At 41.6% G+C, this 15,294-nt stretch overlaps 2 protein-coding genes across 2 annotated transcripts in view; one reads left to right on the plus strand and one right to left on the minus strand.

Moving 5' to 3' along the window:
* Window positions 1–236: 236 nt before the first annotated feature.
* Window positions 237–2,377, plus strand: LOC135163614 (serine--tRNA synthetase-like protein Slimp). Its single transcript, XM_064123199.1, has 2 exons — window positions 237–388; window positions 572–2,377. The coding sequence occupies exon 2, from the start codon at window positions 817–819 to the stop codon at window positions 2,242–2,244; it is 1,428 nt and encodes a 475-aa protein (XP_063979269.1). The 5' UTR covers window positions 237–388; window positions 572–816; the 3' UTR covers window positions 2,245–2,377.
* Window positions 2,378–2,386: 9 nt separating this feature from the next.
* The window catches only part of LOC135163973 (dynein axonemal heavy chain 1-like), a 29,078-nt gene continuing 16,170 nt past the window's right edge, over window positions 2,387–15,294 (minus strand). Inside the window, exons 22-52 of the mRNA XM_064123879.1 lie at window positions 14,873–15,035; window positions 14,113–14,228; window positions 13,843–14,048; window positions 13,587–13,749; window positions 13,248–13,408; window positions 13,042–13,063; window positions 12,897–12,964; window positions 12,595–12,810; window positions 12,284–12,508; window positions 12,021–12,183; window positions 11,793–11,962; window positions 10,435–10,643; window positions 10,267–10,369; window positions 10,077–10,205; window positions 9,441–9,561; window positions 8,434–8,868; window positions 8,242–8,340; window positions 8,051–8,145; window positions 7,107–7,949; window positions 6,657–6,967; window positions 6,112–6,533; window positions 5,835–6,028; window positions 5,376–5,528; window positions 4,918–5,307; window positions 4,624–4,800; window positions 4,309–4,560; window positions 4,042–4,194; window positions 3,698–3,975; window positions 3,285–3,511; window positions 3,039–3,220; window positions 2,387–2,959 (exon numbers count right to left, since the gene is read on the minus strand). Coding sequence (XP_063979949.1) covers window positions 2,540–2,959; window positions 3,039–3,220; window positions 3,285–3,511; window positions 3,698–3,975; window positions 4,042–4,194; window positions 4,309–4,560; window positions 4,624–4,800; window positions 4,918–5,307; window positions 5,376–5,528; window positions 5,835–6,028; window positions 6,112–6,533; window positions 6,657–6,967; window positions 7,107–7,949; window positions 8,051–8,145; window positions 8,242–8,340; window positions 8,434–8,868; window positions 9,441–9,561; window positions 10,077–10,205; window positions 10,267–10,369; window positions 10,435–10,643; window positions 11,793–11,962; window positions 12,021–12,183; window positions 12,284–12,508; window positions 12,595–12,810; window positions 12,897–12,964; window positions 13,042–13,063; window positions 13,248–13,408; window positions 13,587–13,749; window positions 13,843–14,048; window positions 14,113–14,228; window positions 14,873–15,035 — 6,866 coding nt within the window. The 3' untranslated portion in view covers window positions 2,387–2,539. The remainder of the gene's footprint in view (window positions 2,960–3,038; window positions 3,221–3,284; window positions 3,512–3,697; window positions 3,976–4,041; window positions 4,195–4,308; window positions 4,561–4,623; window positions 4,801–4,917; window positions 5,308–5,375; window positions 5,529–5,834; window positions 6,029–6,111; window positions 6,534–6,656; window positions 6,968–7,106; window positions 7,950–8,050; window positions 8,146–8,241; window positions 8,341–8,433; window positions 8,869–9,440; window positions 9,562–10,076; window positions 10,206–10,266; window positions 10,370–10,434; window positions 10,644–11,792; window positions 11,963–12,020; window positions 12,184–12,283; window positions 12,509–12,594; window positions 12,811–12,896; window positions 12,965–13,041; window positions 13,064–13,247; window positions 13,409–13,586; window positions 13,750–13,842; window positions 14,049–14,112; window positions 14,229–14,872; window positions 15,036–15,294) is intronic.

Below are 15,294 nucleotides of genomic sequence, written 5' to 3' on the forward strand. Positions count from 1 at the left end.
CTCACGTGGGAACCACGTGGGTCAAATCACCCCTCGAATCTTGTATTTATTTTGCTGGGGGACTGGATATTTTTCTGTTTGGTTGGCTTACAAGTTTTCCATTTCAGATTGATCATGATCTTAAGGAGGAAAACGCCAGAAAACTGCTGAATCAGGACATTGATTTCGATAAGCCTGGGTCTGCTCAGTACTACTGCGTTCATTGCGCGTGAGTATATATTTCTAACCTCAAAAGTAGTGGAGATGTACGTCATTGGAGTTGGTGGGAGGGAGGCCTATCAATATTATATATCTTTGAAATTAATAAGGATCTCCAACTTGTGAATTAAATAATGGATAATGTGAGACTGCAAATTTCAGTCATGAGTGAATAATCGTCCATCTGAAGGTCAGGCCATTTATAGATCAGTGTACCCTAGTCATAGTATTTTGAAACCTTTAATATTTATGAAAGAAAAAAAATCCAGTTGGCTGAGTTGGCACACAATGCCCCTTACTAGCTTCGTCACTCAATAATTTCTCCTAGGAAATCACGGTCTCACAAATTTTCTCTGTCAATTTCTCGCCCCAGGAGATACTTCATCAACGACAGAGCCCTCGAAGACCACTTCACTACCAAAGTCCACAAACGTCGTATGAAAGCCCTCGAGGACGAGCCCTACACAATAGAAGAGTCCGAACGTGCTGCAGGGCACGGCACCTGGATCGCCTCGAAAAAACGGAAGATAGAAACTCTCCCGCGTGACGCCTTCACTCAAATGGACGTTGAGCCCCCAGGAAAAATCCCGAAAACAACACCATCAGACTAACTCAAATATGTTCCAAAAATTCACCCTGAGAAATTCCAAACTCCTCGTCTCCAGTCCCCTCCACTTCAGCAAATACTTTCAAAATAGAAAGTACACATCGGCCCTTTACATCCCTGGTAGCAAGGCTTTCGAGACATACTCATACCTGACGCCCTACCTCGACTACACCAAAACATTCAGCCAAGTTGATAAACTCCAACGAAACTTGCACCTCCGAGGAGTCAATGTCAACGCTGAAGAGATCAAATCCACTTGGGATTTTTACCAGAAGATCTATGCCGACAGAAAGGCCATAGAGAACAGGCGATTCTCACTTGTCCACAGGATAAAACAATTATCAAAACTCAAAGATCCAGGCTCTGAAGCTGAGAGGGAATTGAATGGCCTGATGACACAAGGAAAAGTTCTCAAGCAGGAATTACGATTAGTCAAGGAAATTCTCTGGGATTTAGAGGAGACTGTTGTCCCTCGAGTATTGCAATTGCCCAATGAACTTCACGAGAGAACCCCAGAGTCATCGGAGCTGATTTTAAAAACAGTGGGTTCTAAAAAAATTCAAACGCCTGTCAACGTCCCACCCAAAAATCACCTGCAAATCGGGGAATCCCTGGGATTACTCGAATATCTCAATCAGTTTCATTTCTACCTGTGCGATGAGGCGGCCCTATTTGAGGTGGCTGTGCAGTCCTACGTAAGTAAGATGCTGAGTACGGAAGGAGTACTCAGAGTTGCTGGAACCGATTTTGCCAGGAGTTTGCTGGTAGAGGCTGCGGGAATGGATCATGAGGATCCATTTTCCACCTTTATTCTAAAAAATAATCAAGGGATTGAGGAGAAAACGATCAATAGGCTTCACCTGATCGGTGGAGCGAGTTTGATATCATTTCTCGCGATGCACACCAGGCAGTTGGTGAACCCGAAGGCCTTTCCACTCAGGTATTTTGCCACTGGGCGTAGCTATACCCCTTCAGTGGTGAAGCCAATGGACCTGGGGCTCTTTGGTGTCTCCCAGACAGTCGCCGTTCACTGTATGACCATGGTGCGGGAAGCTGGGAGTCAGGAGTACGAGGAGGAGTTTCAAAAGCTTGTTGACTCTGTCTCAAAGATTTATGACGGCTTGGGAGTACATTACCGAGTTGTTTTGCGGTCTGCAGGGCAGTTGGAAATAGCAGAGTGTTTAAGAGTGGCATTTGAACTTTGGTCCAGTTACTACAGTGATTACGTAGAGGTTGGGCATGTTTCTATGTATGGGGATTATTTATCGAAACGATTGCTGATTGCCTATCAAACACCCACAGGCAGAGGTTATCCTGCTGTCATCTCAGGGACGATTTTAAATGTTAACAAGGTTTTGGCTTGCCTGTTAGAGGAGAATGCAGAGAGGTTCGAGGTGCCCGAAGGGGTCAAGGAGTTTATGCCCGTTGGAAATGTTTAATATTCACGTTGTCTCTAATGAATTGTAAATACGACTGATGATGAAGAATATTGTTTACATTTTTCTAAACTAGAGGTAACTAGGTAAAATGTTGAAGAGGTTTTTTTTTTCTGCAAAATAAACCATTTCCAAATTCCAATTGATGGCATTTTTATTCTCGTAAGGGAGGGTGTAATCGGGCACAGGAAATTTCACGGTTGTGAGTAGAATCGATGGTTAATTATCAAACTCCCCGAAAGTAGTGAAGTATGGATTGTCAATAGTGGAAGAAAATGAAAAAAAATGCAGTGTAAGTTCAGTAATCCAAAGCACATATCATAGCCACTCCCCTTTTAATCCAATGTGATTCTATCCTCGAAGTGGGAATTTCCATGCAAAGGACAAAGTTCGTGGAGTGGCCTGTAGTGCTCAGAGTACCCGAGCGCGTAAGGGTTTTGTAGACTGGGCAATTATAAACGCCCTTGGGTGGGGATTTTCGTATTTGTTCGGGTCGGAGAAAAATGGGTTTCATCTCTGAAACGAACAGAGCGATTAAAATCATGCGTCCCGATAAATTATATGGAATAATTTTACCTTTCTCATTGACAATACCTGAATGGAGTACTTTGGCGTTAGACTCTTCAAGTGTATTACCATTCCATCGACATCCCTCGAGAAAGAGCCCATATAGACAGCAGCCATCATGTGCACGAGTATGCGGCAAAGCTTCAAGTATCTGTACATTCGATACAAAAATTGTTAATGCAGCAGACTTTACTCAATTGTCTACATGTTTTTTCGAACAAGTTTTGTACTTGATAGGAGTATTCAATAGTATCGATGGGTAATGAGTACTTCCGAGCAAAGTTCTGTAATGTTGCTGTGAATAGTGCCTGGGGGAAGAAAAATCCGGAGATCCACAATGAGGATGGTATCCCCTTGTCGCTCCAATTTTGCATGAATTCGATTCTCTCGTTTAAGTCTAACATCCATGCTCCTGCGAGTGATAACTGAATGAAATATAATACGAGTTTGGATGACAATAACGAGGAATAACTTACCCAGAGGTTTCAATGAAGGGTATCCTCGTGACTCCCACAATTCCGGAACATTATTCATGCTCAGATTGCTCACCATTGTTTCCAGCATCTCGTTCATGACAATTTCACCCTTCACTGCTGCTAGTAATTGACTCAATGAGTTGGATACAATTTTCAAAAGGGTATTGTAACGTTTTGCCTCCAATTGTAACACTGTGTTGAGGGATTCCCCGTAAAGCACTGGATGACTAGATAATTTGTCAGGGAAAGGACACAAAATAAACAAAATAGAAAAAGTCAAGGGGATAATTGGAGTATTTACGGATTATATAATGGACCCTTTTCTTATAGACTATAGTTTACATCAATTAATTTAGTGTCGAGAAGAATAAGATTTCAGAGGTCACATGAGGAATTCATTAATATCATCTCACCGTTCCTGAATTGCTTTCACGTCGAATAATGCTGGTACCCTGGTCAATAGATTATCAACAACGACGCGAATAGTGGTTTTGCCACCAGTTGATTGTTCAGTGCTTTGAGGTTGAAGTGCTGCGAGATTAGTAATGCAGTAATAAGCTTCAGATGTAGCATAACTCAATTCCGCATTGTAATGCAATCCAAATATCTCTGGCTCATCATTGAGGGGTAAGCACATTATTGCATTGAGGTAGTGTTCATAAGTACAAGATGCTGGGGTGACAGTCGATATCTAAGACCAAAAGCACATTAGAAAGTGGGCTAATAATTTCAACGTTAATCTTCTAATCGATAATACTTGTTGGTACAATCCTTTCGCATCAAATGTGTGATCGTCTTTCAGGACTTCTGAATTGTAAAAGTCATGGAGAAGGGTGAGGACACATCGCCTGTCCCAATCGTCAGTAATTCTTCCTCCGTAATTCACGTGCCCTGCGGTGTATATGAGCACCTTTCAAGGTAAATAGAAAATAAGCTTGAAATACATTTATTATTGTATATCCAACAATCAGATCATTTCTGGCCGAAAAGCTAATTTATTATTGAATTCACAAGGAAAAATTACCTCGAAGGGAATTTCGGGATATTCCGCGACGAACATTTGAAGCTGGGAGATGCATATGGCGAGATCACCGTCAGAAAATTCGTAGGGGATATTGAAGCCCAGTGAGCCGAACTTTCGTCTCTCCAGAAGAATCGAGTGGAATAAACAGAGGGAGTACAGCAATGATTTGATATCCTTCGCTTTAAGATCCTCGGACTCGAACAGGTCGTGGAGTAGAGGGATCTGAGTTGTGTAAATTCTGTGCATGTTTGCCTGGAATCAAGAGTCATCGGGGTATTTATCGATAAACAGGGGAATTCCCTGGAAGGGGTTTACTTTGATGCCTCTGGGTGGCTCAACAGTCAACTTCATGGCGTTCTCTAATATTGTCGGGGGGAAATTGATAGTTGGAGTGCTCGTCAAGTATAAACGGAAATCAGGGTGGATGTTATCGGGGAAAGACTCGATGAGTCCATCCAGGTGTGGCATCCAGCTTGGAGCGAGGTGGCAGTTCTGTGGGGTTTGACGAGACATGTGATAACTGACTTCGTTAAAATGGGCCGGTTATTTCCAACGGTTGATTTTCAACCAAATAGAACATTCGGAATTCTCTGAAACACTCCGACTTACTTGGAAAAAAACCCAATTTCCTGCTTCAAGGGATTCTTTCAATATAAACTCAGCGCGGGGTCCTTGACCCTGGCCGAGAGATATGGTATAAAATCGAGTCTTCATCCCTTCATTCTCAGCGAGTGTGTACAACTCAGCTGCCGGATCTGTCCCACTCGATAAAATGAATACGAGAGGAGTTTTTGCGTGGGATTCCCGGTAGACAGTAGACAACTGAGTGGTTTGGGGTTCTATAAACCTCCTACCGAGATATTTATTGATGAATTGTTGAATGGCGGTGATGAGTCTGTCGGGTCTGAGAGATTTTATGATGAGCAATTTTTGAAAGTCATTGAGATTCAAAGATTCCAACCCTGAATCCCTGAAACGTGACAAAAAATCGTAGAGCAACTACGGACACGATGAATTCAACCAATTTTGACGAATTCATTTTTATCCAAAGCAATTATTTCTCACACTTCGGGTTCCTTTGAGTCGTATAGAGCTTTGAAAATTTTCAAGCGGCTTTGGAATAATTTCGGGAAATTGCGAAATCCTTTTAATATAGTTAATGACTGGATCTCTAGCCAGGATCGCTCCGGCAGCCATTCGGGTGCTGGATTTAAATTTTGCTGCAAGGAATACTCCAGTCAGATGGAAACGTCAGTGAAAAGTTACATGACTAAATCACTTTGTTGAAATAACTATTAAAAATACGTTCGAAAGAACTTCTTGAAAAAATTATTTCCGAAATGTAAGGGATGATATTATGTTCGCTCCAGGGACTGAAAATATCCCTTTTAATATTTTCAAGCTTTTTCCTGATAAAGTTTTCTCATCTCAGCTATCTTTTGATGTAAATATCCTTTTGGAGGTATTTTTATAAAGTTATGTAATCGTGGAGTTCAGGGAAAATCGTCAAACAAAGTTTTAATTACTTGGGAAGAAGATCCACCCGACAGGAAGTATCTCCATTCACTTGTATCTACGGAATCTGTATCAATTTGTATTCGGATACAGATGAGAAATGCAAAATGAAGTTTATGCTTCTCGAATAAACTTCTGCAAACATTGGAATATGTGGAGAATGTCAAGTATTCGTTTATAGTCGAAACACGTTCGTTAATGTTGGCTGAAAATTATCGAAGGAAATGGAATCTTCAAGCTTTCCGAAAATTAGTTTACTCAAATGATAATTAAAATATTCCGACTTACTTGATTTCTCAGTATTGGCAATGCTATCGGTGAAAATATTTACGAACCACTCCAGCGAATATTGGTACATGAAATCAATGGTTTTCAGATCGCTGATGGCAAAGTACAATAATTGTGCTCTATTGGCAACAGGTAAATATGCGGATCGTGTTCTGTCAATATCCGCTTGTGTTGCTTCCGCGGAGGCTACTTTAGTTTTAATCTCTTCGCTTTTGAGTTTGGATGCCTCCAGGGTAGTGATGAGATCAATATCATCAACTGCAGACCCTTCGGATTTCGATAGTTTATCGAGTATTTTATTTTCAATTTCTTTGAGATCCCTTTTCATATCAGCGCAGGAAATTATTATGTCTCTTCGTACTGCCTCCAACTCGGGGCGCTCTTGCAAGACAGCCAGTGACAGCATTTGGTCCAACAATCCACTGTTAAAATGACATTTCTGTAATTACTTATAATGAGGGGTAAAAGCCTGTCGACTCATGAAAACATAAAGAGAAAAACAAAGGACTATTGCAATTTAAAAAATCAAACGGAGCGATGAAAACCTTTTGGTCAATGCAAAATTCACAATCAGCACTTTGACAGTAATTTCCGGAGGATAGTGGGGATTCGGAAGCTTTGTGGTCAAATATAACCGAAATTGATCGTTATACGGAACTACGTTGTCCCCGATCTTTATAGACATTTGACCACCATAGGAGAACACATTTTTCATCAGGACGCTATCCAACGTAGATTCCAATTCACATTCCACATTCTCGATTAAACAGGGACGTCCGAATTTCACACATGTCTCAACAACGCGCATCAAGTCCTTGTCAGTCATTCGTGCGATCAATAGACCCGCTGTTTTTTCCTAAAACAGTGATATCTATGGTATTTAATGTGATAACCATAAAAAATAATTCTAGGGTTTTTCCAAAATATTGCGAATTCCATTCGCAGATTAATTGTCGACTACGAAAAATGGTTAATAGCATTAAAAAGAGGCAAACCGTTTTTTTAATCCATTTATTCACTTGGCGTTGTGGATCTATGAATAATGGCCAACGATTCGCATTTCTCGAGAGAATAACATTTTCAACAGAAAATGTATCCCTCGGGAGGCCATTAATGTGCCACTGCTGAATTTCCACAGGATTACCCAGTACCGCTACTGCTGTGTGATTATCACTCAAAGGAATTTTATTGTCCAAAATTGTCGTCCATGCGCTTAACAAGCCCCTGCGATAGACATCAGTGAATGGTGTCAGATATGCAATACCTCCGCACGATATTAAAATATCGCCCACAGCATTGTTGTATAAAATCTGTATATCTCTGATGGCTGTTATCCATCTTTGCTGTTCATCAGCGAGACCGTATATCAATCTTACAGCCCTTGACATTCTCTCCTCGCACAGCTGCTGCTCATTTTCCAGCTTTGTTTTCTTATCCACCTCAATACGTAGAATATCCTCCAGCCTCTGAATACCATCCTCAACCTCCCTCAGTTGTTCCATTGCCAGGCTCAACTGCTCCTCAGTCTTCATTAGGCTCATTTCAGCATTTTTCAGTGCCTCCATTTTCGGCTCAACTTTGAGATTAACGAAGTACCAGTTGTACATCGCATGCAGCCAGAGACACAGGGAGTGACAGGCTTTCGAGACTTGTATAACTTTGCTCGGATGGAACGACGGGTTCTCGATGTAGGCTTTCAACCGATTTATCACCTCCTCGGTGATCTTCGATTTATCAAAGTTCTCCAGCTCGCGCAGGAAGTGACCGGCGTCCGCGAGCATCTGACTCCCTGGTGTCCAGTAATCAAGAACTTTTTCGCCGGGTAATTTGCCAGGTACCTGGACGGAAAGAGACAGGGTAAGACCATCACCATGAGAATACGCTTAAGGAACCCCATACAACGATCGAAAAATTCCCAGTAGACGCAGAATCGGCTGACTAGAGGATATTTTCTCATTCCTAGTCCTGTGGCCCAATCCCTACCTTCCTCACGATGCTCACTGTCATTCCAATCACGTGCGTCTACGTGAAGCCCTAATTCCCCCGAACCTCATAATTTTTCCAGTCATTTGTTCCAATAACTTCCTCATAAAATGTAAACAAAATCTCAAACTTATAAGTGTTCCCAACAAAAATCTGATTTATCGATCACTAGTTGTTCCCCAGTTCTCTTTCCAGGTGTCATGTAAATTTTATTTATTGAGAATGGGGTAACCTCAGAGGTTGCTGCTGAAAGGATTGTGAGGATACATAAAGCGAATTATATATTCTCTCGAGACTGAGCTCTGAAATATATATATTATCAGTATATAGTATAAAAAAATTCTTCCTGTGTTGGAGAATGATAAATCATGGGGTGTCCCACCTTGTTCGGTTTCACTTCCTTAACGATGCACATAGCTTCGATCACGAGAACAACCCCAACTGGAGGGCGTTTCATAGCTTTGACCTCAGTAATGTCTCCCTTATTCAATGCCTTCAAGCTAGCCTCCGCCGCCTGGAGCATTGGCTTCACTTGGCTTAACTCCATATCCGCTTCGTTCCGAATTGCCTCATTCTCACGCTTGAATTTCGCCGCCTCCTTCTGTTGCTCCTCAGCAAGACCCTTGGTTCTCTCAGCTTCGATAGTGTCCTCACGTATACGATCAATCATGACCGAAGTAGCTACGGTGGCTTGCTCCAATTCCGGCTTCATTTCGGTCAGAATTACCTGCATCTGCTTGACTTCCGATTCCGTTCCTGATAGCTTATTCAGACCTGTTCCGGGATATTCCGCATTTTTATTACCATCAATTCGCATATTGCGAAATAAATTGGACGTTGGAGTGCTCATGTCTGTCCAGGTCCCTTATTTATCATTCCTCTGAACTTTACCCTTTCGGCTGACAAGATGGGATAAAAAAAAAATAGGAGGTCATTTACCCACTCGCATGCTCAATCCAAATTTCACTCGACGTATGGGATTCCATTAATCGATTCGAGAGCGATGAACACGCTGGAACACGTTTTTTATTTATAGACGATGATACCAGGCAATCAACGAACTCGATTCGATTCCTCGAATCCCCTTCTCTGGCTGGTGCAAACGTTTCGCAGAAATGCTTTTTTTGTTACCGAATCATTATTACGAGAGAAAAATGGAAAGGATTTTTTGTGGCCAGAGGACGGAACGGTGATCCCTCTACCCTGTTAACAGGGATGAGCGAGGGTCTGAGGCACTTTGGGATCTCCCTTCGGCAGGCAACACCCTCATAATCGACTCGGTCCTTCTTCCTCCCAGCATCACTCCTTGAAGATAATATTGGTGGCAATATATTAATTTTGGATACCTGTGGATAATCGAGACATCTCCTGCATCAGCGCCTTCTTCCTCTTGTACAAAAGATTTCCATAGTTGGATAACATTTCTAGGTATGATACAGGTGTGACGTAGTTGTGGCGGTTCAGCACCTGGGGAGAAAGTAAAATTTCCAAGTGGGGTTTCAGCCAATAAAGACTTAATGAGACAATAAACACAGGGGAATCCCATTAGCTGCAGTCCCGCTAGATGCAATATTTTTTTCTCCAGGATATTCACATTCTTGAGCTTCTTGTTCGCCAGATTTTTTAATTTTCAGAACATTTCTGTCGAGACGACGATAAATTATCCTTTTCACAGGCACATCCCCCTACCTGTCACTTAGCCCCTCTTTTCCCGTATTAACGCTCGAATTATAAACAAATTTTTTCTGTGAGCTCCAACTCTATCATCGGCCACCGTATCACCCCATTTTGTGACCCAGAAAAAAATAGTAATAATGATAAATGAATAAACAAGGAAAAATCAGAAGGATAAATGATCCGTACAAACGTACAGAAGGCCATAAATAATAGTATTTTGAACTTGCATCGATTGTGGCATAAAAAGTTGGGAATTTAATCACGGGAATGCAGTATATGTCCATTCTCTTCATCGGGGGCAATACCTGGAGATATTCCTGACTTGCGTCGATGGTGGATGAGTGCATGTATTGACAAGTCGTCACGATCGCGTCGAAAATGTCACCAGTAACATGATCGTCCTGGATTTCCTTGATAAAGCGGACGGCGACACTCTGTAAATGAAGGGCAAAGGCCTTTCAAAGGGCTCTATTATATTTATTGATGATTCCATACCTGTAGTGCGGTGTCAGACCACGGATGGAACCAATCGATAGTACAGCAATTGACTAATGCCGGGAATTGACGGATTCGTCGACGAAATTCATCGCCAATCGGGCTGTGATTAAGGAAAATTATAATGAGTCGGTATCATTCGATTTTTATAATATTTAGTGCCAGCACCTCATGGTAACGACCGTATGCAAATTGCTCCGAACATTCTTCAAATATGCGTTGAAGAGGTTGGTCCTGTTCAAAGAGAGGCCGGCTTCCTGAACCTCAGCCCTCATATCGTTATAAATCTTCTCGAGTTCGTCCTTTTGATAGATGTTTGGCACATCCCCACTATTGAGGATATTATGAATGTCCTCCAGATAAGACTCATCTTTTATCTAGTGAAATGGGAACGTACGTGATTTTGCCAAGATTGAAGATGTGGAAAAAAAAGATAAAACAGAATAATAATGGAACATTATTATAGCTCTTTCATTTTTTTTTTCTCCCTGAAATATTTATTCTGGAGTTTTGAGGTGATGAATTATGTTATTAAGGACATGAGCAACTTTGACATCGAAAGAGATGAAGGCAATAAGATAAAAGAAACGGGGCCGGCAGAACAACAATTTGTCATGTGGTGTGACGACCAAGGATGAGGGATGACGGAGGGGGATCAAGGGAAATGATATTAAAGGGGCGTAAGAGTCCACTGTTAGTCACAAGGGTTACAACGCTTGACTACCCTTGCCACAGTCGATTCTCGGAAGGGTCAAATGAACTTCTTCGGGTCGACAGTGATGAGATTCATTCGTGAGATTTTCCAAATTGTAATCCAAGTGCTACCGGTGAACAATTCCACCCTTGAGGCTCATTAGGAATGCAAAATAACAGGAATTTTGTACAAAGGTCACGATTTCAGTGAATTTACAGTTTAACTGTAAATTCTGTTCTCCATCGGATCAATGATTTCATAAATCTTCTCACTCAAGAAATAAGTAAAGTATTCTCTCAAACATATGGTATCCAAATCGAACCCGCGCTGGGGTCCAAGGCTCAGCCTAGGGGTTGAACTTCGCAGTAACAGGGAGCATGATAAACGATGTTTATCGCAAATGTAAAACTAATTAGACAAAGAAAAATCGACTGGCGCTATCTAAATGTCAAGGGATTGTCAAATTTTTTTTTGTCACTTCTGCGATGCGAATTATCGTCTAACTCCAGTCAAGAGCTAGAAAAATTCCAAGTGCCGTCGAGATTACGGTACATTGACGGTGGGAGGGAGCGTGAGGGGGTGGATGACAAATAAAATTATTATTGCAGTTTAGACGTTAGTACGATCCATTGACGTTATGTCAGTGCTACCCGAGACACAGTACGTAACATCGGCGAATGGCAATAATATTTTTTTCATCTCACTCCCTTTGTCTCCGAATGTAGGGTAAACCCGACAACCCAAATTCTACGTGGGGTTTTCACCATCGTCATCCCTTGTCTTCCGCCAGCCCCGGAAAGGAACACTTCCCAGAGGGGAGTTCGACCGTAACCTGGGTGTCTGAAAAAATAAAGACGATGGATCGCCTCGATAATCCAGCCTTGAGCATCACCGCCTTAATGTCGTCGTGCCAGTCGTTGAGACTGTAGGAGCGTCGTGACTCAATTTGGAAACAAACATGTTCACCTAAAAAAGCTGAGAGTCGCGTCAGGCTCTGTCGTCCTGAAAGATGCATCTTCCTCTTAATTTCACCGGGTGCGCATGACTAATTTCAACTCACCGGAGCCCCCCATGCCGAGGAGTAAAGCATTCCCTCTAGCTTGCCGAATAATCCGACTTATTCTGCATATGTGACTCATAGCTTCTTCAAAAAGAACGAGATTCATCGGCGCATTTGTCGTTTCATTGTATTCTTCGAGACTCTGCAGAAGTACCGATTCCATCTGAGGGATAAGGGAGTTCAGGTCGTAGTCGCAAGTGGGAGTGTTTCATGGTAATTATGACGATGGTGAATTAGTTTGCGAATATGATCTTGGAACATACCTGTCGAAGATCAATGATTCTCTCGTACTCCCCATGCGGTCCACAAAAATCAGCGAAGAATATTGAATCCTCACCATCAAGACCTCCACCAGTCTCTCCAAAAAATTCGATGAGGGTCAATCGCAGTATTTCATCGAACCGTTCCAAGTCCTCTGCATTGACCAAACGGTCTCTCATCACGCGGGAAACCTCATGAAACCAGAGGGCCCAAAGCTTTCCTCTCGTCTGAAGAGAAAGAACAGAATCAAGTAATGATAATTAGACAATTATCTCCAGGTGCTATAACAGTGGAAAAAGATAAATGAACTTACATCGATTTTATCTGGTTCAGCCATGAGGACTCCCTGGAAAATTCTCGAGAAATCCCGTAGATTAAATGTGTAATGAGACTTATCCGGTGTTGGCAGGAATTGTTGACAAATTGTGTTGTACATAGTCAAAGTGGCATTGACAATGTCATCGAGGGACTCAATTGATAATGGACCTCGGATTAACCAGGATTTCATGATTGTTCCATAGATTTTTTTCTGGAATTGATTTTTAAATCAAATTACACCCGAATCGAATATAATCGGCTGATGAATTCTAAAATATATTTTCAAATTAACACAACTCGTGTAAACGACCGGAATACGGAACGGAGACACGTGTAAAGGGAGAGTGTGTTAGCCTCATAACCAGCTAAGAAGGGAGAGTAGAAAAGTTTCAAGGGTTGTCAGTAATTATGGAAAATTCTGAGCTATTGAAACTAGAGTTACGAGGTATAATTACCTCAAATACCTACGAGCCCTTAAAGGGTAGTGGGAAAAGAATAAATAGAGGTGACCAATATCGATCTGTTTCACTTCGCATTACCCACAAGAGGGGTTTGTTAATGATTCCGGTATCAAAACAACTTATATGGGTGCGGAATGAATTCTTAAATACTGGCATATCAATGTTTGGGCGATTCATGTGTAATTACTTTGGCCTCGTCCTCCATTTCTGGAAATACTATTAGGTGAAAGTGTCGAAGTACGCGTTCGCTTATTGAGTTTCTACCGCCTCCCGGGGGCTGCATGGCTCCAATCAAATTAACATCACATATTTCATGGAATTCTCCGATATCTGTCGTGTCGTACCATCCTGGGGACAATTTTGTTTTTCGTTAATTCAGGGGTGGGGATACAGCGACCCTGGGGGGTGTTTCTAATTCGAACGGAATCGAATTCCGTGGTGCAAAATTTTGATTGGCAGCCCATGCACATTTCTGGTTATCGATTAAAGGGGAGATTACTGTTGGCCTATTATTCATGCACCATACCCTTGAAATCAAGCAACTGACGAAGCAGTTCTAGAGGTGGTTGTGCCCCATACTGCTCCAACAGTGGCATATTCAAATCGTCAATAAAGAAAATATGTCTCTTCGACACTGGCGGACCGTAACTGCCCGTTCTTCGCTTCTCCAATTTGGAATCGATTAAGTCCTGGAAATGTAATAGGTCATCTAAACCCCAGTTCTCTTCTTCATGAGTTGATTACATCAGACAAAAGTCAGTTTTCTCGATGCCAGGATTTACCTGAATTTTTTGAGCCGATGTCTTCGCCGAAAATATGATGAAATCAGTGATGTACTTGGCTGCCATGCCTCTGGACAATTTTCTAGAAATTGTGACAGTTTTTCCGCTACCAGTTGGACCGACTGCGAGAACATTAGACTTATGCTGCAGCAAATATCCAATTATCGTGGAGTTTCGAATGCTATCCATAGTAGGAACATCGAAGTCTATTGGACGAAATACCAAATTACAATATCATTTCGTAAATTCCCGGGAAAATGATATATATACCATGAAATTGCAACTGCAATCCTAATGATTCCACTTGTTTTCCATCCGTCCATTTTATCCACCGGGGTGGGATGTAATTATCCGTGGAGGCGTCGGTGTATCCCCCTTCATCTAATCTGGTATAAATCCATGTGTATAATATAGACACGCAGGCGTGAATATTTCATAATTATCGCGAATCAGGGCAAGCTCTGATGCTGAATATGTAACAAAAGTATCGGGACTGATTTGTATTCACCCCCGAACTCTCCAGTGGTCGCGCTATTCGGCCACGAAAAAATATGCGGTACAACGCCTCGTAATTATACAGCGAGATCTATTCAATAAAAAATGAAAAAAATTTCGTGTAATTGCAAAGCGAAATGTGAATATGGAAAAGGGAATTTATTCGGAACGTTCGGTATTTTTTTTTTGAATAGCTGTACGGATCATCGAAGGGTGGGGTGGTATGGCAGAGGTAAAGGACATATGTGAAAGGCCGTTGAGAATTTAATTAACAAAAAAATTTGTTGTTCGAAATAAAATAAATAATTGAGTTATGTGATAAACGAATTTCCGACATGAATACTCTACATGCCACCATTAATGATTGCATACATTCATTATGTAGTCATGCAAAGATGATTATATGATGATCGCATTGAGAATTGGTTATTAATTGACGAAGCCACAAACATAAAAGCTCAATATTACTTATTGATGGGAATGAAGGTTAATCCCTATTCGGAACGAAGAATCTGGAGCGATTAACGTAAATTACATGTAATCATAGACTAGCCCGTCCGCTGGAAACTGCATGGGATGATGCAAATCCTGTTGAATCGTCCTAAGCCATTCACTGAAAGCCCAGCGATTCTCTGAATCACAGCTTGCTCCAGCACTCCAAACTATCGCAAATGTTGCCCAGGGAGTTAATAAATCCCCTGGAAAAATTGAAGGAAAAATGAGAGGGAAATGTTTAATTGGCCCTCAGCTGTTCCTTTTTTCCATTATATCGTCAGGAGACTAATTATGGAATACAAATGGAATTCCTTTGGTACTGCGTCTCATAAATAATTTTATTCTGAAAAATAACACTTCCTACCCAACCCTCTTGGAGATGTTTTCCCATCTCTAGTTTAAATCCGATTAAAAATTGCATTTTCGAACTTGTTGGGATTTCAGGGGATTAGTGTAACACAA

Source organism: Diachasmimorpha longicaudata, chromosome 6 (genome assembly GCF_034640455.1).
Source record: "Diachasmimorpha longicaudata isolate KC_UGA_2023 chromosome 6, iyDiaLong2, whole genome shotgun sequence".
Lineage (NCBI taxonomy): Eukaryota > Metazoa > Arthropoda > Insecta > Hymenoptera > Braconidae > Diachasmimorpha > Diachasmimorpha longicaudata.